Below are 23,373 nucleotides of genomic sequence, written 5' to 3'. Positions count from 1 at the left end.
AGTATAGTACCCTAACTGCTATATTTTTTTCCATCTAGATTACTAATTTTTTTTTTAATATTCATATGATCTTTCTTTCATATAATATGATCATACAAGAAATAAAGATTAATAATTTAAAAGACAATGGCACATTTGTTTATTAATAATTTAAGCCATGCAAATTAGTAAAATAATTTAGAAAGATCAAAGACTCAAATCAAATATTGTTCACAATATTATTTAACAATTTTAAATTTCATATGTAATTAGGTTACTATTTACTTGATGCTGACAAAAAAAGATTACCAACTATTAAATATATATAATCATAAAAATGCTAGAGAAAGTGAGGTTCTACCTTAGTTTTTTTTTTTCCTTTTTGCAATCTTCATCAACCAACTTCCAACTAACCTTTGCCATTAGTAACCCCCATAACTTTTTCTCTTATAAGAATAGTAATTAACTAATTATTATACTTTTTACATTATTATTTTTTTGAAGGATCACATTATTATTTTGTTGATTTTAACTTGTAAATAAGGACTTTAGCCAGTAGCCAATAAACATTGTCTTAACATTAAGGAAAATGTCTTCAAACCTTGAATTTCTTGAAATTTCAAGATTATCTGCGAGTTTGGTCAAATTTTACATTAAATTATGTTTCAATATAAATGCAACTTATGTGTGAGTTTAATTTAATTTTATATTAAATTAAACCTTAAAAATAAGAAATGAGTTACAGATAATTAAATTTTGACTTATTGATGTTATCTTTGTATAAACTAATTGAGCAAAACCTTATATTCAAATTTTATTTAATTATTTGTTGGTTCATTGATTGATTGATTTATTTATTTATTTAATATAATACTTGATTAATATGATAATTTTTTGGATTCATAACGATAACTTCTTTTTTACTAATACTTGCATTAAAAAAGCCTTTAGACAAACAAATTAACATGTAGCCTATTGATAAAATATTATATTTTTAATTTTTGTAGTCAAATTTTAAATCTTAATGCTTTAAATCCAAAAAAAAAATCTTCAACCCGCTACTAACAATATATTATCCTTATTTTTTTCATTATTTTTATCTTATTTATCATTACGGTCATACTTAAAAGATTGAGATCAAACCCAATCTTAATTTACTAGCTACTACGATTAAGTTGTATCTCTAGAGAGGAATGGCATTTTTTTTTATTCATTTTGACGATGAAGAGAGAGTAACGGTAATATATAGGCAGCTTCTATTCACACCAATTTTTAAATGATTTTTAAATGAAATTATTTAATTATTTTTTTTCTTCCTATCTCTTCCGCTTTTAAATTTTCGGACTTACAAATTTAAAAATTTAAAAAATTTTTGAATTTATAAATTTAATAGTTTTTAAAATATTTAGATTTATATATCCAAAAATTTTTAAAAACATTTGGATATAAATATTTTAAATTTTAAAATTTTTTGTAAAATATTTTTTTAACTGATTTTTTTTCAAATCTAAATGTAGTTTATTGAATATGAATAATGATAAATTATATAATTTATCAAAAATATATATCCCAAAAATTATATAACTTAATAAAAATACATATCCATAAATTTTAGAATTAAAATTTTAAAAAAATTAAATAATCTCATCTAAAAAATTAAAAAAAAAAGCTCATCGGTGTGAAACCAAAAATGGAGGTATCTTCGATGCCTCTCTAATATATATAAGCCAAGGTACAAATTTGGCGCTGGCAGATAAGAAAATAGGGTCCGGAGGAAACGACCCCATATGTCTGCGTCGTTTACCGTACCCTCATGTGCGCATGTTAGCGAATACGAGGGAATTATTCAGACCTGCTGCAGCAGAGGACACCAGATGGACCAATCAGAAAGCTCCATCCTGGAAAATTTAAGACACCAACTGACCCAAATTGAACTCTAGCTTATGTTAACACTCGAGAAAAGATAAATTCCTCAGCCCCAGCGCATGATAGCACTCTTACGGGGAGGGGAGGCAGAGCACATGGGCTGAAACAATGGTGCATTTCCCCTTTTTTTTTTTTTTTTCAGTGATAGAACAGAGGAGCTTACAATTATTTACTTTTATTTTTTTAATTTTACAAGTCACCCTTATCTGCTTAGGTATACAATATACCAATCATTGCTTTGGATTTGTCTACTCATTGGGATTTTGCAACTGGTTGGGGTCAACTCTTTTCTGAATTGCTGTTAATTAACTGGTTTTTATCCAATATCAAATAGTGGTAATTAACATTAACTATTTTTTTTATTAAAGATAAAGTAAATAAATTTTATTTTGATTGTCAATTTTAAAAATATTTTATATTGTTCTTTAATTGTCAGAAAGTATATCATTTTAATTTTTTTATCTGTAAAATCATTTATTTTTTGACATTAAATATCAGCTGATGTCAAACATTCATATTTAACTTCTAAAAATAATTAATTTAGAAAAAAAATTTAATATTTTCACTTAATGCCTCTGCCGCCGCCTTTCTCGTTCCCAAATCTTAACCACTCAAAGGCTCCACCGCGTAGGGTTCTAAGCAATCCAAAAAAGCTAACACTACTGACACTTCCGATAACTCCAAACACCGCTGCTTTCGCCTTGAAATTTTCTTCCTCATTAACTTCCCTAACTTCGACAGCACCTTCCTAAGTCGCTCAGTCTCAAGATCCGACGCCGCCTTGATCGTCGCCTACAAACACATTGTTGCTTCGATTTGCAATTTCACATCTTGCTCCACCACGAGCATTTCGATCAAAAGCTTCGACAAAACTGTAAATGGAAGTTTCGTGAATGAGACGAAATGGCGATAGTTGCCTCGACACAGGCGAATTAGGGTGGAAACCATCTTAGAAAGGTGAGAAGACACGATGTTACCGTGCGAGTGGGACATCAAAGTCAAAAGGCTTACGCAAGAAAGTGGACAAGAAAATTGTGCCATGTGAGGCCTTTGCGACCCTGACATTGCCATCCTTTTCCGCGGCCCAAGAAAGTGGACAGCCATCACAAATAGCATAAACAAAAAGTCCCAAACTGACAACCGATCTCTTCCCCCTCGCCGAATCGGTAGGGATCAGTTTGGTCCCATTCGAATTTGGTGGCATCGCTTGGGCCAAACCCGACCCTTATCGATGCTCGCTGACCTTTGCTGACGAGAGAAAAGGTCTGAGAAGAAGAGAGGAAAAAGGAAAAAGAATCTTTTTAAATACTGTATCTTTTAAGAATTTATATTTAATATATTTTCATTGTATAAGCTCTAGATATTATTTTATTAATAAATTAATATTAATTTTTAAAATAAATATAAAAAATAAAATTTTTTAAAAAATTTATTAAAATGATATCATATGATAATATATTAAATATAAATTTATTTTTTCATATGTTAATAATTAATTGATATAACGTATAATTTATATAATATCAGCTGATATTTAATGTTAAAATAAATAATTTGATAAATGAAAGAATAAAAAAGATATATATTTTGGCAATTAAGAATCAATATAAAATTTTTTGAAGATTAAAGATGAAAATTACATTTGACCCAAAATTCAAGAATCTATATGATACTTACTATTAAAGACGTTTATAAGTACTACTAAGAATAGTAAAAATATTATTTTTATATTATTTTAAAATATAAAAATTTTTATGTAAAGGTGGTAATTAATTTAAAATATTATATAATTACAAAATTTAAATATACTCGAATCAATACATGAAGCTTGGATATTGTATATAATAAAAATCAACAAAACTCAAAAGTTATAGATAGCTTACATTTTTTGAAAAATTAATTAGTTGAGTATCTCTAAGATTTATTAATTAAAATAAGGAGTAATGCATGAAATTGACATAATTTTGACCGTTCTTTAGATCATGTTTTAAAATCTAATGTGGGTGGTGCCCAGTGCCCATTCATTCACTTGGTAAAGAAGTAAAGTGCAAATGAGTACTACAAGGATGAAGTAAAATTTAGTAAAGTTGATCTAAAATTTACTTAATTAAGCCAAGTATCACTTCTTTAATTTAAATGTGAATCCTATATGTAAACACCTATAGAAGAGCTTTAGAATCTAAAACTATATATATATATATATATTTGAGCTTATCAATAAATGATCTTTTAGTGATACATATATTTTGAGATATAGTAAAAAATAATTATAAATAAAGATAATTCTGTTTATAAAATTAAAAATTATATTATTAATTAGAGTAATAATTTATGTATTCATATCATATTTATTTTATATAAAATAGTTATAAAATACAAAAATTATATTATCAAATTTGCATTAATACTTTAAATAAAATATATGTTTTTTATTTTTTAATTTTTATCAAATTCATACAAAGGTCATTAAAATTTTTAATAATATTATTTTATATTTTTATATTATTGTTATATCATATTACCATATCTATCAAAAGCAAACTGGGACACAACTATTTAAAACTCTCATTGTAACATTTTAACCAACTTTTCATCCAAAAAAAAAAACATGAAAGTGAGATTATGTTGAGTCCCAGCTGGTTCTGTCGGCGTAGAGTATCATAGCATTCCCATAAGCAGTGGAATTAAGTTTTACCTTTGGTTAACTACTAACCGTCTTGCTTAGATACTTAACCACCTCTCTCTATTTCTCTCTACAAAATTCGTAACTGAAAAAAAAAAAAAATTTACAATAATTCCTCTGTTGTTTCCTGCTATAGAGTGAAGTGAAAGTGAAAGCTTTAGAGAACTCAACAGCAATGAAAAAAGGAGAGGATGATCGGAGACGAAGATTTCGATGCCTTTGAAGAATGATCGTTAAAACGGTTCGTTTGGTTATTGAAACGCATTGGCAGCATTGGAATTGAACTGAAGATTCCGGCAATGATTTCGAGATCCGAAGAAAAAAAAACTTTTAAGACAAAAATGTATTGATTTTTCGTCTTTTTTTTTTCTTTTTATCTCCTCTTAATTTCTCTTTTTGTTCGTAATTTTGACTTGAAAAAAAATCGAGTAAAAAGTTAAAAGCAATGGAGTCTCGGATGGATCATTATGAGATCATGGAACAGATCGGCCGTGGTGCTTTCGGTGCAGCCATTCTCGTTCATCACAAATCCGAGAAGAAAAAGTATTTTTCTAGTATCTCACTTTCTGAATTTTTAGTAATGTGTAATTTTTTTTTGAATTTATAGTGATTTTTTTCCAAAAAATTTCAGGTACGTGTTGAAGAAGATCAGATTGGCGCGGCAAACGGAGCGTTGTAGGAGATCTGCACATCAAGAAGTTAGTTTAATTTTTTTTAAACAATTTAATCCGTAATAGGGAGTTTAATTTCCAATTGATAATTTGGTTTGAATTTTGTGGAATGCAGATGGCACTAATTGCGCGAATTCAGCATCCTTACATTGTTGAATTTAAGGAAGCTTGGGTTGAGAAAGTAAGATACCGTACTACTTTTTTGTTTTTGCTAAGAATCTGGAATAAAAAATGAAACTTTTACTAGTAGCTTTTTAAGTACGTGACAGCCATTTTCAATGTTGATTTTGAGTTTTGTGATTGTAATGTAGGGTTGCTATGTTTGCATTGTTACTGGATACTGTGAAGGTGGTGATATGTGAGTTTCTTAGCATGTATCAAGAACTTTGATTCGGAGTTTTTGATTTTGAATTTCTGCAATTATTGCAATCTGTCAATATTGTTCTTTTTTCTTATTCCTTTTAACAGGGCTGAATTGATGAAAAAATCAAATGGGGTGTATTTCCCTGAGGAGGTAATTGAATTTCTCTATACCTGTTAGTTTTACAAGGTAGTTTTTTCTTGGGTTATGAGTTATGACTTACGGTTAACAATGATGATTATGAACATTGTACAGAAACTTTGCAAGTGGTTTGCACAGCTACTTCTGGCTGTTGAATATCTGCATTCAAATTTTGTTCTGCATCGTGACCTAAAAGTATGTGCATAAATTTAGAATAGTCTTTCTGTTAACTTATTGGTTTATGGACTGATTTTTGGCACTATCTTGGCAGTGTTCCAACATTTTTCTTACCAAAGATCAAGATGTCCGCCTTGGTGAGTTTGTCTTTTCCCTTTTCTTCTTGGCTTCTTACAGGTTCTCTCTCATTTTCCTTTTTTTTTTGTTTTCTCATCATTGAGTTATATTAATATCCTACGTGATTGCATATGTTGTGATTGTTATCCTAAACTTTCTTTTTGTTCTTTACTGGTTTAGGGGATTTTGGGCTTGCCAAAACTCTGAAGGCAGATGATTTGGCTTCCTCGGTATGTACTATTTTATGAAATGATTTTTAATAACCATTTCTTTTAATCTTTTTTTCAGCCATCTCCAAGGATGGGAAAGAATCTTTGGGTCATTTTTTAATTGTTTCTTTTCTTTTTCTTCCTACACTTGGTTAATTAGCTTATGTTAGTTAGGTTGAAAAAAAGATTTTTGTTAATATTTGGGTCTGTTTGCTCATGCCTCAATGCTTCTGTACATTTTATGCAAAAATCTTTCATGGTAACTTGGTACTCATAAAAGTAGCTTTTTCATTACATATTGCAGTCTATCAAGGTTGACTGTCACGTTCTAATATGTTGAGAAACTGATAGAGTAGAAAATAACAAGATGTGTTAAAATGAACAGGCATAATGTGTGCCACAACTTGCAGTTAAACTTAGTGCTAATTTTAATTTTATCTGCCAAGAACAAATTGTTACTAATTGTCAAATGAAAGTTATAATAAGACAACTAATTTAACATAAATAATCACTTTTTTCTTCAGGAAAAGAATTAAAAGCAAAAAAAGTCTCTTGTTGATACCTTAGTGTATTCTGGGGTGGATGACCCAATTGCTGAGAAAGGAATAATATATACAGTATTCAATTTCTGGTTAGTTAGTTAGAGCATACTTATATTTGACAATAGGACAGAGATGAATTTAAATTTTTTGAATGGCCTTGTATTAATAATTTAACTTAAAACAAGCTAAAATTTGCAAAAAGATTACATATTGGAGTGCTATGTCTTTTCAATCGTAAATGTCCAAAGACATTTTAGCATCTATAATAGTATCTACTGGGTTAGAATGTGTTATTTGTAGTTCCAGTGCAAGTTATTAGTTGTTTTGTACATGACTCAGGTGGTTGGAACTCCCAATTACATGTGTCCTGAACTGCTTGCTGATATTCCTTATGGTTTCAAGTCTGATATCTGGTCTCTGGGTATGTCTTTTCCTGAGTATATATTTGACATGTATAAATCTTTTTTTTGGCTAATTTGCTTCTTGTTGAACAGGGTGCTGTATGTATGAGATGGCTGCTCATCGCCCTGCTTTTAAAGCTTTTGTAAGAGTTCTTACAGTTCTTTTGGTTGAATCTGTTTCTTGTATTCTGTAATGACCTTACCACAACCCTTCTTTTTAGGTGGAATTTATATCCTATTTTGGCAATTATCTTGTATTTCATTTGATATTATGTTAAACAAGGAAATTGTAAAATTTCTAAGTTTTTTTTCTTCCTTTTATCTTATTGTGGAATTTTCTGCCAAATTTTATAAAACTTTCTGTCTGTTGTTTATCTGAATTAGGAATAAGTAGTAGCAACCTTTGTTAGGTTCATAACAGTTTTCCATTTTCCATTCTCCACTCTTTTACACAATGCTTTCAAAGTACTTAATGTTGTCTGCTTGTCTGGTGTGATGTGATGTCTTTTGAAATGTTTTCTTCAACTGCTAGTTTTATGCCTCCACTAACCATGTAAATTATACAAATTTAATTCAGCTAATTTCTATCAAACTTATTGGTCTAGGACATGGCAGGGTTGATAAGCAAGATAAATCGTTCCTCTATTGGCCCTTTGCCCTCTTGCTACTCTCCATCCTTGTAAGTCTTAATGCATGTTTTAGAGGTCACTGTTGTGTATGTTTTCATGATGACTGATTATTCTCCATGATTTTTCATGCTCTGACTGTGCTTTTTAATGTTTTAATTTCTCCTCATTTTCTTATTTATTTACCATTTATTTTGTTCCATTTTCTCTTAGGAACTGCTACTGCTGTGCAATATGTCTACATTTTGTTTCTTCATTTATAACTTATATCAGCTCATGGTTTCTACAAATATTAACTTAGTAATAGTTAGATCTTGCGTTAAGGCTTAATTGCTATGGTGTTTTGTTAACTTATTATTTTTTTTGGTTTCCCTTTTTGCTTTTAATTTTTTCTTTTATATATTAAATGTTTGGACAACGTGCAGATCTTTTAAATCAACTTGTTTCTTACTCACCTAGGAAATTTGAAACTAGTTTCATGGAAAATTTTTTCCCCTTTATGAAGAACGAAATAGTGAAATTTCATTTAAAATCCCAAGGGACTCAGTGAGACCTGTATCTGAGTAGTATAATGCTTTATCATATGTCAAGTAATTAGCTCCTCGCTACATATTAGTTAGTTTGTTTGATGTTACACATGCAGGAAAACACTTATCAAAGGCATGCTAAGAAAAAATCCAGAGCATCGACCCAGTGTAAGTATTTCCTTTTGCCCAACTTTAAGAAATTTCCACCTGCAGGACTTCAATATAACAATTTGAGTTTTCACCTTGTTTAGGCATCAGAACTTTTGAAGCACCCTTATTTGCAGCCATATGTTGATCAGTATCGTCCGTCCTTCAGCTGCCCGTCAACGAATTGCTCAGTGGATAAGCATATTTCCACTGGTCGTGATAATAGGAAAAATATGGCTGAGAGTCAGAATAGTAATAGCTCATGTAGTGATAAAGATAGTTTGCTTTCAGGTGACAGAAACACTGCCACAATGGTTTCAACTAGCAATAGTAAGGTCACTGACACGGATTCAATTTCTAATGACGATGAAGATGGCACTGAGCAGCACCCGCCAAGGGAAGAAGAGAATGGCCCCGTTATTTTCACTGGCAAAGTTGATGAAAAAGGAATGATGAAACCTTCTTATGCAGAACGGGGATCTAATGTACAATCAAAGCAACCAAAAACCATCAAAAGTATAATAATGGCTTTGAAAGAAGGGAAAGTAAGAGAAAATATTTCCCCAATGAGAGGCAACTGTGCGAAAGTTGTAGGTGGATTGACTCAAAGAAATAATGTAGAGGCATCACCCAAAGTTCTCAAACCACCTGCCCCTGCTCTGGGTTCAAAGTCTAATGCAGATACCGCTACTGTTGTTTCAGGAAAAGTACCATTAGATTCTGCAAAAAATATACCAGTATCACACCATTTGAAGCAGCAGGTATGACTGCCACTTAGCAGTTCTATTTTAATATAATTCATTATTGGTATCCTCACTTATTTTGCAAGATTCATCATTCCAGTTACCTGTAATTGAATCCTCCCCAAAGACTAAACCTAGACATGAAGGGATTCCTCCCCTTGCGCCTACGAAGCATGTTGCTGAAGATGGACTATCTTCTAAGCCTAGGCAAAAAACTCCTCCTTCCAACGTTGCAATAAGATCATCAATTTCCGGAAGAATGAAGCATGCCGGAACTGATGCTTCAAATGGAGCATGTAACATACCAAAGTTAGGATATACAGGAATAAACCAGAGCCATGAAGCTATTCCTCATCAACTGCCCAATGGTTGCCTTACAAATGTTTCCAGGGAGATTACACAAGAGGTTGAGATAGCTCTAACTGGAGCAACCAAGGGGGTGCAAGCAGATAGCGGCAACTCTATCTCATCTTCAATCTCAATTCAAGCATTTGAGATTTGTGATGATTCAAAAACCCCTTTTAATGACATGACAGGACAGACACAAGATCATGAGATAATCACTCACCTCAAGAGCTTGGAATTGCATCCACCATGTAGCTCACCTGCTTCTCTGCAATCAGAAATGCCCGAGGTTCTGTTGAGAGAAAGCCTTGGGCACGATCATAAATCTGTCACGTGTTCTACTGAAGAATCTGGTCCTATCCAGGATCTTATGCATTTCACATCAGTTGATGCAAAAGTGAGTTTGAGTGCCCCTTTGAACCTTCCAGTCCTGAGTTCCACAGAAATTTCTGTTTGTAAAGATGATATAGCTGTAAGCAGGACAATTAGTATGGATGATACTCCTTTAAGCAGGACTAGTAGGGATGATGCTACTTTAAGCAGGACAAGTAGTAGGGATGATGCGCCTATAAACAGGCCAAACAGCAGGGATGGTGCCCATATAAGCGGGTCAAGTAGCAGGGATGATGCCCCTATAATTAGGTTAAGTACTGGGGAAGATGCCCCTGTAAGTGGGCCAACTACTGGAGAGGATTGCCCCATAAGCAGGCCAAGTAGTAAGGACGAAACTGTGGCAAGCAGACCTAGTAGTAGGCCTGATATGATGCTCCATTCAAATCTTTCTTCTGCATCAAGTGGTGATGACAAGTTCACCGTAATGGAACTTCTCTCATCAGTTGCAGAAACTATGCCTTGCATTGCCTCACCAATTTCAGCTAGCCAGAAGAATTCACAGCCAGATAAAGGAACAAATGTGCAGAATCCAACAATTGAAATACCGGTTGCGAGCTCTCGGCCTCCAGCTTTTGATGATGTTATACATGTTATAAGGCACAGTAGCTTCCGTGTTGGCAGTGAGCAGCCAGTCATGGAAAAAGTAGAAATGGGTGTTCAAAATGTGGATGTTGGGAAACTCATCAATGTTGCGAGGGATGAATTAGATATGAGAAACATGACTAGTCCAGTGACCCATAAGTCGTCAAGTTGCTCTGAAGCTCTAAGTTCAAAATCAAATGTTTTGGAGTGTTCTGGTGTTAAAGAAATGGATGTTAGGAACTCTATTTCTTCATCTCGAAAATGCGATTCGCCGGAGCCTGCAAAGCCAAGCTCTTCTGTGACAGAAGAGGAGACACCAGCAAAGGAAACGTTGGATGTCAATTCTTTTAGGCAAAGGGCAGAGGCACTTGAAGGGCTTCTTGAATTGTCTGCAGAGTTACTGCAGCATAACCGATTGGAAGAGCTCTCAGTTGTTTTGAAGCCTTTTGGAAAAGACAAGGTGTCCCCAAGGGAGACAGCTATCTGGTTAGCCAAGAGTCTGAAAGGAATGACGATCGAGGATTGTGGACGGAGTTCATGAAGCATTATTTATGGGGTAAGCATTTTATTTTTTGGTTTTTTTTTTCCTTGTTCATTCACATTGCTTTTCTAATTGTTAGCTTCATAATTACCATATGCTCATCTTCCTTCTCTTCCATATGAATTTTTAAACAGAACAAGCAGGTCTTGTCTTTTCACCTCATCCTGTAATTCTTTTCAATGCATTTTGTTATTTGTACATAGTTGACAATACGAATTAAGTAAACTTGTCGTCTAGACAAATGTATGGATGTGCTGTAGAATTAGAACATGCCGAATGCAAATCAAAGTGCAATTTGTAATGATTGAACTTTTGTAAGTTTATAGTCCGTTTGGCGTTGCATTTCGGTGTAGAAACCCACATTTCAGACCCAAAGATGCCAAACATAGCATTTTTTTTCCCAACCAATATATGGATGAAATGATTTTTTTTTTAATTTTATAAATGAAAAAATTATAGTTAATTTTTTAGATATCAAGTTTTATTTATATATTTTAACTTTTCATGATAATATCAAACATTAAGAAATTTAAATTATAATTTTTAATAATAATTTCTCACAACATTTTTCAAATTTTTTTTTTTAAATTGAGTTTTTTCAACTACAACAATAATGTGAAATTAAAACTTAAACGTAATTTAATTGGCATGAACTGAGAAAAAAAAAAACGAAATGAAATGATAGATTTAAGTGATATAAGAAAAATAGACAACTAATCTGTCTTGAAATTTGTCTAAAATGTTCATTTGGACGTCCTTTTTCTTTTGAAATGACATACCGAAAATTTGCCTTCTGGTCGGAGTCTTTCTCGTACAAGAAGCAGACAAATTGTGAGTTATTGATTTTTGTTAATTACGTTTCGCTATTTCCAGCAAACAAGAAAAAAAAAATCTCTATACAGTAATATTCCATGTGGGAATATGAAGTTTTTCCGTCCATAATAGACAAAATCAAGGGGAAGAATTTGGTTTTCACTTAGGTATATATATATATATATATATATATTACTATTTCTGAATTTCATAATTTATATGCTATTGTGAAAACCAAAAAAAAAAAACAAAACAAAAGTTCAAAATTAGTATCAAATGTGTTTCGGGGCTCCCAAATGTGCAAGGGTTGTTGTTGTTTTTTTTTTTTTAATTTGTAAATATTTCAAGGAGCTAAAAAAATTTAATAAAAATAATATTATTATATTTAAAATGTGTCAAAGAAATTTTTTTTTTGTTTTCCGAAAAAAATAAATTGATAGTTTATTTGATTAGAAGGAAGGTTCCTACCGTATTAAAGATTACATTTTATGACTGGACCCTTAATTTAAACCAAATTATTTAGTCTATTGAATCAAATCAATTTTTTTTTTTTACAAATTCTCAAGAACCATTTTTCCCTTTTCAACCTCCAAGAGAAAATAGTAATTATTTAGGAAAAAGTAGCAGGAAGTTGGGATAGAAGACAATTATCAATGCAAAAGCAATACCCAACCTCATTTCATTTAAGTTATTAAATAAAAATAAAATAATTGTATGTTATTGATTATGTATAGATAAGAAAAGTAGTCTATTGGTCCACACTTGACTAATTAATAAAAGTTAAAATTTTATGATTTATATCTGTCTTGAAATTTGTTTAAATGTCCATTAGCACTTCCTTTTCATATGAAATGATAAATTGAAGATATGCCCTTTGATTGGAGAGTTTTTTTTTTTTTTTTTAAATGTAAAGGATAGATTAAAAATAAAGATCATAAATGTTAAATTTTAAAATTATTAGATTCTTTTTTTAAATAAAATATAAATTAATTAAATTAAAATTTGAATTCTTTTGTTCGGGGTCTTTCCCGTAAAAGAAGTAAACAAATTGTCACTATTGGTTTTTGTTAATTTCTTTGTAGTTTCGCAATACACTGCGGGATATCTAGAATATGAAAAAGGTGAAAAGTGAAGCATTATTTGTTTAGTATAAGTGTTTATGTTTAGATCTAATTTGAATCAATTTATATTTGATATTAATAATTTATATATTTATTTAAGTTTAATTTGATTTGATATTTTAAATTTTTAAATTTAATTTAAATTAAAAAATTAAATCTCAAATTTATTCAAAAAAACTTAATTTATATAATAAAAAATTAAAAATTCTTTTTTTTTAAAAATAAAATATAAAAATAAAGATTCATATATATGTATCACGAACAGCACCAATGAGCAACGGGGCCTCAACAGTGTATTTGTTATTAAAAAGCACCGTCCAGATTTTCGAAAATCGAAACCAATCAAAACAATAATAACCATAAAGCTTGCAAAGTTTTCCATCTGATACTATGATATTGATCTGTGAGCATGCAGCTGTATGAGGAGACAATCAGCATGTTGAGGAGAGTATGTAGCAGCTTCCTGTCATATCCTGCACAAAAAAAAGAACGACTGTCAGTCACATTGGTGGGTGGTGTCTACTCTTAATAACCTTTTGGCAGTCAAAATTGTTTATTTAAGTTTTTTTTAATTAATTACACGTTTATATTTTGTAAAACATTATCTGTTGAGAATTTCTTAAACAATATCATGCTAGGGCAAGTCCTTTGAGCTAAATTTTCAGAAATAACCCTACCATTGGCATGCTACCATTGGAAGTCAATTTTTTCTTTTTAAAAACATTTCATTGTCAATTCTTTTTAATACGAATGTCCTATAAATTGTAGGATTCGACCTACTTGCTTTGTCCAAATTTTCTTTGTGTCAAACTTGAGATATGAAATATTCAAGACGTACGTCTCACCCCTTTGGCACGTTTTTCTGAAAATAATTTACACGAAGTTTTATAAATAAAATTTTGTAAACAAAGTTCGTAAAAAATTTTATTAAAAATAGATAAATTAAATTAAAATTAAAAATTTTGATTTGTCATCCACTTTTCTTAATTCCCTTCAATTCTTTTTTCCCTTGTTTTTTTTTGGGAAGAATTAAACAAAAGAAAACTACAAGACAAGTCTATTATTAACAGGGACTAGGGATGTCTGTGGTGCAGTTGTAAACATAACCACTCTCAACATGCTCTCACAATTGATTAAATAACTCAAAAAGATAATAACAAAAGCTTTCACACGCATCCAAAATGATTAAATGGAGACAAATTTTGGTTCCATAACTTAAAAGTGCCACACGAATATATAATAAATGGGCAAGGCATAGACAAATTTATCATGCAATCTTCACAGCAAATTTTGCATGAATTATGAAGTTACTACCAGAAACCATATTTAAAAGATATAATCAAGGTATAACCTTATTGATAACTTCTAATCGCAAGAGTCCGCCCAACAATGCATGCTAGTCCATGCGTACTTCGCATCTCATAACAGGTTTCTCACTGTAAGTGAACTTAGGGGGCTTCGTCCAGCAACCCTCTTGAAAGCCTGCACCACGAACCCAACTTAAATTTCGTCTTACTTTGTTCAATAGTAAAATGTTGCAACAATACCTTGCTCTTGCTCTAATATAAGAACTGAATTAACATAAAGCAGTTTAAATGATAATCACACCAGCATATGGATGGATTTGAACAAAAGCTCATATTCAGAAACCTAAATATATAATTCTATATTTCATGAGGATTCAATTCATACTAAGCTGTCAATGGGATGAACGGCCGCAAACAGTCAATCCTCCTCCATAGGTATATCTGGAATATCAAACCTGTCTTCCTCAATAGTTTTATTAATCACAGAAACAGGAGATGGTAATATCAAGTCAAGGAAACAAGAATTTGGCTCTTCTGATAAACTAAACAGAAAAACAGAGAGATCCAATGTTGATAATACATCACTGATCTTCCACAGTCAAAATATTGCATCATAAATTCTTTATTTAATATTGGAGGTGTCTTTAGATATATAATAATGGATATTAATTATGACACTTTAATGCATGCATGCATAGAGAAGGTTGGAGGCAGATATGGGCATCTCTATTTGAGAAATGAACAAACGACATTACCAGTTTCTGCTTTTTTTTTTTAGCAGAAAGCATTAATATCAAAAGAGAATCCAATTTTCAAATACGTAAAGTTAATTCTTGCTTTAAAATTGAACTAATGCATGTCAATTCCCAGAAATTCTATCCTTTGGTGAAGTCTTAAAAAACAACTTACAACCTACATTATGATATCTTGCTTTCTACCACTTTAAAGACCAATTTCATACCTTTTCCTACCGATTTATCTTTTCCCTCTTAACACATTACAATATATGACATCTTTTAAAAACCTAAGACCAAATAAGTAAATTATAAATAAGCACAATTACCTCATCAAAGGGACAAAAATCTGTAATAAAATTTTTATATTCAAAATTATGAAAAAGGAAATGAACACTTGAAAAGATAAGGATATCTAACAGCATAAGATCATCCTCCCTCTCACCACAATTGCTAGCTCCTTTATAATTTCAGGAGTACCCTATATTGAGAAGGGCACAAGGATCATTGATTGTCAAAAAAAGGAAGCAGGAGAAATTTAAAAGTAGTTATTAAGTTACTGTGACCTTGTGAGCCAGTGAGTGGGTGGGTGGGAGTGAGAGAGGAGAGAGAAAGGCAAGTCTTACTAATTTATGCTTTTGTGTCTCAAGTAGAATTCTAAGATTATTTTTATCTTCCTTGAATAGTTCACTCTTGTACCTACAAGAAATGAAGACAACTGTACTAAAGGTGAGGTATTCCATAATCTGTTCAGTTTCCTTAACAAAAGGCAGATCAAGAAATTTTAAAGAGCATCTGCAAAATAAAAATAACATGAAACAAATATGAAAGCCAAGTATGGCTGAGCCAGCAGCATCATTATACCTGAGGAGAAGAGATGGAGGGGATGGTGTCACTCCATTACTAACACTATTTTTTCTCATGCATTTTAATAATTCTCTTTTCCTTAACTTGTTTCAATCAGTAAGGCAGAACTAGGAATAAATTAGGTGATGCTTGACATAAAGATTTACCTCAGCAAAGGCCTAAGATTCTATCTCACATCTCATAGTTGAAATTTTTATGCATATTAAATAAAATGGGAACTAAGTGACTTGCTCAAAAGGTAAGCCAATATCTCTAACAAATTTTACTGACCTTTTTACAAATGCCAAAAGTAATTGATGCCATATTACAGGCATTATCCTTGTATCCTCAAGAAATCTCATAAAATGAGTAACAACTGCATCAACAACACGATATGGCAGAGCATATTTCTTCTCCAAAAGAAGCTTTATAAAATAACTGCAACAATTTACCATCATACATTAAACAGTATGTAAGATAAGGCACTAGAAGAAAACAATGAATTGCTACTCTCTAGATTACTGATCTTTATCTTATAAAATGCAAGATAAAAACATACACAACAAGAGATCCAGATCAAGGGAAAAAAAAAAAAACTTAGAACATGTCAAACTTTCCTTTTAGCACCACCCTCCCTTTTGCTTCTAAGAGAGAGAGAGAGAGGCACAACAAAGAAGGAATATTAAAACATTAGAATACCTTGTTGTCCCACAATAATCCATTTCTGCAAGCTTCATTAATGCAACACTGCAATTCTATTTACAAATTAGAAGTCCTCATAATCATCTGAACTTAAACAATCGGAATGAAAATCCAGCAGCCTTAGAGAGAAATGAAATAAATCACCATATTTAGATCATTAATTTCATTAAAAAATATTAAATAAGCAATCAACTTGCTTTTAAAGATTGACAAACCCAGCCACCTCACCTTTCATTAGGTTTCTTTTCAAGAAAAGAACCAATAACTACAATGATAAGAACTAATTTTAAATGATTCTTGCTGCAAAGAATAGCATTTCATTCCCACCAAAGAGCTGCAGGTTATCCACAATTTTTTGCCAAGGCCAGCTGCAAGATCCTCACCAGTCACTAGCAAACTCCCACTCTGCTCCTCATATTGTGATTCTTATTTAGGCATAAGTAAAATTTACTCATAGCAACAACCGGCAACTTAAAATAAAAACTATGATAATAAGTTTGGTAATAGGCTTTGGTAACCTATTACATACAACAAGCTCTTCTTCAAGTAGTTCAAAATGGATAACATATCTTCATTTGCACCTTGGCTCATTATACCTCCAATTCTAACATTAAAATAGAACCCCACTAAATATCATATAACTAAACCCACCCCTTAAATACCTTGAGTGAAGCATAGTAATGGAGACTTTTTGAAGAACACTCCCAATAATAACTGCCTCCATGAGATTGCACATCTCTGACTGAAAAATTGGCGGAGGAAAAGAAGACTTTTAAGTTAAAATAACTAAAAAGCAGCCTGTCATACATCCTAAGAGTCAATACTACAAAGACCGCCTTACATAAACTATAAGTGGAGCATTTATAATAACATTGAAAAGTAAACTTAAATGAGACTGAAGTATCAATCCAAAATAGCAAAACTTAAGGTTAAAAGGTAAGAACAGTAGCAGCAAAACAGAATGCACAATGAAACCTTCAATCAGTTAATGACATAGATTATTAGATTTAGTTGAGCAGAAAAGTACACTAAATGCCAAAGATCCATTATGCCAGGCAGAAAGTTGTATACCTTACACAATGGAAACAATATTCCGTTGTTGAATGCAGAAGGTTTGTGTAGAGCCTTCTTCAAGGACTGATATAGAGCAAAATGAAGTCGCTTATTCTTCTAAATGTCATCTCGAACACATGGAAGCAAGACTAGCCTATAAAAACACTCTCCTTCTTAGCACCCAAATTGGAAGCAAATATTCTAGTCTATTGAAACATTGCATTTGGAGTCCAATTCTCAGGTTCAGTCAAGTAAAAAATATCCTCCCAGAGTTGCATCGAAGGAATGTTTTTAAGAGCTAAGGGCATTTTCCCTGCTATGTATTTATTCAGAAACTTGCCAACTCTGCACTCACATACACATATAAGGCTTCAGCACATTTTCTTATACATGCAATAGAATTCTTACATAAAAAAAGGATAGGAATATTACCCTTCATACAAATCTATGAGAGAGTCATCCAACTTAGGAAAAGGTCATGTTTTTGTAATTAAACAAATTGCACAATCAAACACCATACTCGTAAGGTAAAATTCTCCATAATATCAATAAACTAAATTAACCAGAAAATAATTAACTGCAAATGCCTAGTTTCTGCAATTAAACAAATTGAACAATCAAACACCATTACTTGTAAGGTCAAATTATCCATAATTTCAATAAATTAAATTAAGCAGAAAGTAATTAATATAAAATGTTACCTGAAGCAACATTTGCATCATTCTCCTTGACCTTTTGAATCATAATGTCTGCAAGCAACCTTTGTACCAGTTTCCTATGATAAGAATGCCTCCAGCAATTTCTCATCCTCCTCATCAATCTCCTCCTATTCATAAATTAACGTAGGTGCTTCAACTCGCAATAATTTGCAAATTACAAAGCAAAAAAAAATGATTTTCCCATAAACTAATTCTCCATTTGCTTTTCACTCTTGCCATTTGCTTTCAACTACTTGCAAATTTACTTGAAAATTGTTAAAAAGAAAAATATAGTTGATTAAAAATGAGTAAATAGTTAAATCACAAATCTTTTCTGCATAAAAATTTAATTTTTAATTATTGAAAAACATTACATTATCGTCATACTTCTAGAATCAAAAGACGATACTAACAAAATTATATATATATATATATAAAGTGTACTTACTTCATATAGGCCACAGTGACATTGGGTCTCAGAAAATCTACCAAAATCATCAATATCGTCTTCTTCTTCATGCTTATTCCGCTCTTCTTCAACCGAACCAAACGCGTTCTTAACGTCCCCTCCTAAGGCTTCCTCTTCTGTTTCCTTCTGTTGAAGAAGCGCTTCTTTCAAGATTTTCGAACTCATCCCCGACGAAATCATCTGCACCAAGAAAACAAACCTATAATTAAAGAAAGCAGAAACAATAGAAACTAAAGAAGAAATTAGAAAAAAAAGAAAAAGAAGGAAGCTCACTTTTACTTTGTCTTTCCTTGGAGCCTTTTTTTGTGGAGGCGATGGGATCGTCATCTGCTAAAAAAGGTTGCTGGTTTGGTTTCGTTCTCTTTTGCTCTTCGCCATTGAAGGAATTCGAGAAAACAAACAAAATTTAATGTTTGGAAGAGATTGAGAAGACTGAGGCGGCTACGGCAGCGGGCGGTTTTTTATGAAGAGGGACGAGATGTTTAGTACAGACTGCCAGGGTTTTAAATGGTGGCAATTTCGTAATAGCTATAAAAGATGCTGTCCCGTACGAAACTGCACTGTTTGATTTTGTGTTTCTTCCAATCGTCTTGGCTCCAGAGTTACAAGAAAAAACGACATATGAACCTTCAAAGCCCAGAAGAAACAGAGTTCCAAATATTTTATATCAATTTTTTTTTCTATTATTTTTATTATTATATTGTTTTCTCTGTAAATTTATGTCTTTTCCAGGGAATAAAGACATTAGGAAGAATTTCTTCATCTCTTGACGAATTTCATCAAAATCTTCACCTTTGGTTACCCAAAGTCCAAATTTTTCAATGGTCATGCTCGTTAGAAACACGCAATCTCAAGAATAACAAATTACCATTTGAAAAAAGAGAAACCTTTTCTCTAGTTTTAATCGAAAGGAGGAAATTCTTTTTAAACCCAATAACCTATTAACAATCCACTATCTAATTGATCCTGATTTGACTGTTTCCGAGCAAAGCAACTAAAAGAAGAGCAAATTCTTTTCCTTTTTTTTGAAAAAATGGAAGACTCTTCCAGACCCGTAACTGGTTACCCAGTTCACAACCTTAATGGCTACACTCCAGCACCACCCGCCACCTCGGGCATAGCCCACCCTTACGTTAACCCCAACCCATACCCTTACTACCCAGCGCCCCCGCCTCAAAACCCACGCCTTACTTTCTTCCGCCGCCTCTTTGTGGCCTTCTCCATCCTGTTAATCATCTTCGGCATCGTCCTCCTCATCTTATGGCTCGTCCTCCGTCCTAAACTCCCCGTTTTCTCTATACAATTCCTATCTCTCTCCAACTTGAACGCCTCAAACCAGCGCGTTAGCGCTGCGTGGAACGCCCAGTTTCAGGTCTCAAATCCCAACAAGAAACTTTCCATCTCCTATGGAGACGTTGTTTCGTTGGTTTTCCACGAGGATTATTTCTTGACTGAGACAAGGATCGGGCCGTTCGTACAGGGCAGGCGCAACGTGAGCACGGTGGAGGCGAGTTATTCGGTGGTTGATTCTTTCGTGGACGGAAAGGTGGTGGACGCGATGAACGGGGAGATGACTCGTGGCGAGATCAAGTTCAACGTCAAGGTGAAGGCGCTAGTGGCGTTTCGATATGGTGGGTGGAGAGGAAGGCGGAGGATTCTTAGGGCTTGGTGTAATGACGTCGCGCTTACTGGTTCGTCGGGGAAGATGACCGGCGGGCCCAAAAAATGCAGCGTTGGTTAATTAAACCGTGAGTTTTAACTTTAATTTCTGTTTATCTTTTTCTTCTTAGGACATGTTAAATTATATATATTTAATTATGTGCTACCTTCGAAAGTTTCTAGGAATATTGAAGTAATAGGTTGTTGGCTGTTTGGTTTTATTGTTCAGGGTTAATTCTTTTATTGATTTCGAGTTCCATGTTGATTCTACTTTCAGTTCTGAGTTGACTCTGAATTTTTCTTTGCAATGTGGTTTTTGTAAGGTTAATTCATTCATAACTGCATTGAATGGTGGTGGAAGCGATAAAATATTATTGATTTAGGTTTTTTTTTTTCTTTTTACCTGAGTTTCAGCCATGTGTATTCTTCGAGGAATGCGACCAAATTGGTTGCTAGTGGTCTAATATTGTTAAAAATTAAAGCTAATAATGTAAAATATTAAAAATTTATATATTTATATTATATTTTATATAAAAGTTATATATAATAATTTATATTAATATAAAATTTTAAAATATATGTTTTTATTTTATTAAAATTTTAAATTATATTATTTTTATATTTATTATTTATATTATTATATCATATTTAAAAACCTCTATATAAAATAAGAAAAAAGTGGCCGGCTCTTAGCTGCTGGTTCCAACTTCCAAGCATGAAAAGTAAATATTTACTTGCTTTGGTTGATGGCTGGAGTTGGTATAGGGGACCTTATTGGCGGTGGCCTTGACCTGATTATACCATTAGGCATTTCCTATGGATAAACAGTCATTTACTGAGAGACTACACTGTGCAACTTTTTTTATTTGAGAAATTTTAGGATTAAAGGGGAGTTTTATTCTTCTTTAGGGGGTTAATGTGCAGTAGAAACGATTTGAATTTGGGTCCTCATTATTATGGTAAACAGCAGTGCAATTAGCTGTCACTGACTCGTGCTGGTCTGGCTAGGACAATGCAGTGCTGATATTTTTTGTCCCTTTTTTTGCCTGTCCCCGTCTTGATTTCCCTATTTGTTAAGTAGTAATTTCATTTTCTGACTGTCTTTGAACATTCCTCCATCTGAGGATGCCAATTTTATCATCTTGACAGCTTCAGTTCCTTGTATCATCAAATCTTTTCTAGACCCTTAAATCTTCCCCATAATTAACGCTAGAAACAGTTTATGCATTTACGCGTCTTTTTGCAATTTTAGCTGTACTTTCTTACCTGGTTTTCACTGCTTGATAGTTCATGTCTTCTTCTAGGTTTGGATTGTGTTGTTTCCTAGTTTATTTTTTAGCTTTTCCTTTTACCTCTTATTTTGCTAGGCATGACTGCATTCCTTTCCTTCTCTCCTGAATAGATGATACTTTTGTTTTCCCTTGGATCAAGTCCACTATTTGGTCACATCTGCATTAGTCTGCATCTTCACATGCAACTTCACATTTTTTTAGTGTTAATACTCGCTTGCTTTTAGTTAGATTTGACAATTTATATATACACAATTTTAAAATTTTAATCTTTTCATATTGTATCACTGTAGATTTACTTTTAGCTCACTCTTGCATCTATTTCCGTCATGGGGATAGGCATGTAAATAAAAATTCACTGGTTGTTTGGGCCCTTGAACTTCAGAGGTGATGACCAATGTGCCATCATCTTTTATTTTAACCGTCTTTTTCCTGTGACATATGCCATTCCTTTGTCGTATCGTATCCTTCATCCGCCCAATATTTTTCGGCTTTTGATCTTGGTTTTGCAGGTGAGGACGGCTAAGAGAAGGCTCACAAATTGTAAACCCTTTTCTTGCTTTCCCTTCTTCATGTTTAAAAGGGGAAGAGAAGGAACGAAAAGAAGGAACAATTAGCTATAAATGAACGAATTGTTTTGAGTGATTTTGACTGATACTAATCTGCCCCTTAACTCCGTACTCAGCTTTCTTCCATGTGTTAATGTGAATGTAAATTTTTTATGGGGCTTTTCTGGGTGTTTTATATGTCTTATTTTTTAGCCAACAGTGTTGTATATGTCTGGAGTGGATTAATTGCAATTCTTTGTTTTTAATATTAATCTTGTCCTAAAAAATCCAGGGTATTAATTTATAGGATTTTTTCTTTTAATTCCTATTAATCAATTTTTAAAAAAAGCCAAAAATCGTAAAAAAAAATAAAATACAGATACCATATTCAATAGTCAAGCCCATTAAGTGACTTTAGATGGATGAACACGGGCTATTCTTTATTATATTAACCACTGGGCTTCTGAAACCGTCCATTTTTAAGTCCAACATTTTTGCATAATTATACTTTTGAGTTAAATTTAATAATTTGTGTATTTATGTCATATTTATTTTGTATTAAATATATGTAAATGTGAAAATTATATTGTGACAAGTCGTTTCGGCACATCAAATACGAGTATTTTTTTCATTTTTATCAAATCATAATTATTCATTTTTTTATTTTAAATATATCGTTTTAATATTTGTTTAGTCTTTTCATTGTATCTTATTTAAAATTATCATGTTTATCTTGAGCTTCTTGTTATTTTTCCTTTCTAATTGTCCAATTATCAAGTTGTTATTCAATTATTTTTTATCCAACTTTTTGCACAAAATAACACTTTTCTTGATATGCATATTGAAATAACAATTTGGTAATAAGCTTGCATTTATAATAGGCTACATTCAAATTAAGAAGATAAGGTTTAAGTGGATGAATGACTCAAAACCATTAAAGCTAGTAAGTACAAGTCATTAAGGGCAGTAAAACCATATAATCAACTCAAAATTTTGAGCCCACTTTTCAGATCATCCATGTTG

At 32.2% G+C, this 23,373-nt stretch overlaps 2 protein-coding genes, 1 long non-coding RNA gene and 1 pseudogene across 5 annotated transcripts; 2 read left to right on the top strand and 2 right to left on the bottom strand.

Moving 5' to 3' along the window:
• Nucleotides 1-2,352: 2,352 nt before the first annotated feature.
• Nucleotides 2,353-3,258, bottom strand: LOC149515240 (uncharacterized). The gene is made up of 2 exons (XR_016326855.1): nucleotides 2,917-3,258; nucleotides 2,353-2,777 (listed from the first exon to the last, which is right to left on the bottom strand). It is a non-coding gene; the product is annotated as an uncharacterized LOC149515240 (long non-coding RNA).
• A 1,231-nt stretch (nucleotides 3,259-4,489) lies between these two features.
• On the top strand, nucleotides 4,490-11,453 carry LOC111303833 (serine/threonine-protein kinase Nek5-like). 2 transcript variants are annotated; one of them, XM_089742693.1, is made up of 15 exons: nucleotides 4,625-4,931; nucleotides 5,025-5,131; nucleotides 5,220-5,286; nucleotides 5,375-5,440; nucleotides 5,571-5,617; nucleotides 5,728-5,773; nucleotides 5,876-5,956; nucleotides 6,033-6,075; nucleotides 6,236-6,285; nucleotides 7,146-7,227; nucleotides 7,301-7,350; nucleotides 7,813-7,886; nucleotides 8,477-8,528; nucleotides 8,612-9,268; nucleotides 9,351-11,453. In XM_089742693.1, exons 2-15 carry the CDS (start codon nucleotides 5,034-5,036, stop codon nucleotides 11,109-11,111), a joined length of 3,174 nt encoding a protein of 1,057 aa, XP_089598819.1. In that variant the 5' UTR covers nucleotides 4,625-4,931; nucleotides 5,025-5,033; the 3' UTR covers nucleotides 11,112-11,453. The 2 variants fall into 2 exon arrangements, with proteins under 2 accessions (XP_022756024.1, XP_089598819.1); XM_022900289.2 differs by having other exon boundaries at nucleotides 4,490-5,131.
• Nucleotides 11,454-14,227: 2,774 nt separating this feature from the next.
• LOC111303831 (bystin-like) lies at nucleotides 14,228-19,329 on the bottom strand (annotated as a pseudogene). Its single transcript, XR_016327044.1, has 12 exons — nucleotides 19,128-19,329; nucleotides 18,834-19,034; nucleotides 18,389-18,513; nucleotides 18,120-18,171; nucleotides 17,706-18,032; nucleotides 17,297-17,376; nucleotides 16,632-16,679; nucleotides 16,224-16,370; nucleotides 15,713-15,785; nucleotides 15,502-15,567; nucleotides 14,738-14,850; nucleotides 14,228-14,527 (listed from the first exon to the last, which is right to left on the bottom strand). The product of XR_016327044.1 is annotated as a bystin-like (transcript).
• A 172-nt stretch (nucleotides 19,330-19,501) lies between these two features.
• LOC111303830 (uncharacterized protein At1g08160-like) lies at nucleotides 19,502-22,622 on the top strand. Its single transcript, XM_022900287.2, has 2 exons — nucleotides 19,502-20,602; nucleotides 22,315-22,622. The coding sequence occupies exon 1, from the start codon at nucleotides 19,888-19,890 to the stop codon at nucleotides 20,593-20,595; it is 708 nt and encodes a 235-aa protein (XP_022756022.2). The 5' UTR covers nucleotides 19,502-19,887; the 3' UTR covers nucleotides 20,596-20,602; nucleotides 22,315-22,622.
• Nucleotides 22,623-23,373: the final 751 nt, after the last annotated feature.

Source organism: Durio zibethinus, chromosome 13, assembly GCF_047325235.1.
Source record: "Durio zibethinus cultivar Kanyao isolate XHJ-2024 chromosome 13, ASM4732523v1, whole genome shotgun sequence".
Classification (NCBI taxonomy): Eukaryota; Viridiplantae; Streptophyta; class Magnoliopsida; order Malvales; family Malvaceae; genus Durio; species Durio zibethinus.
Note: the sequence above shows the minus strand (reverse complement) of the source record. Positions and strands in the feature narration are given on the sequence as shown.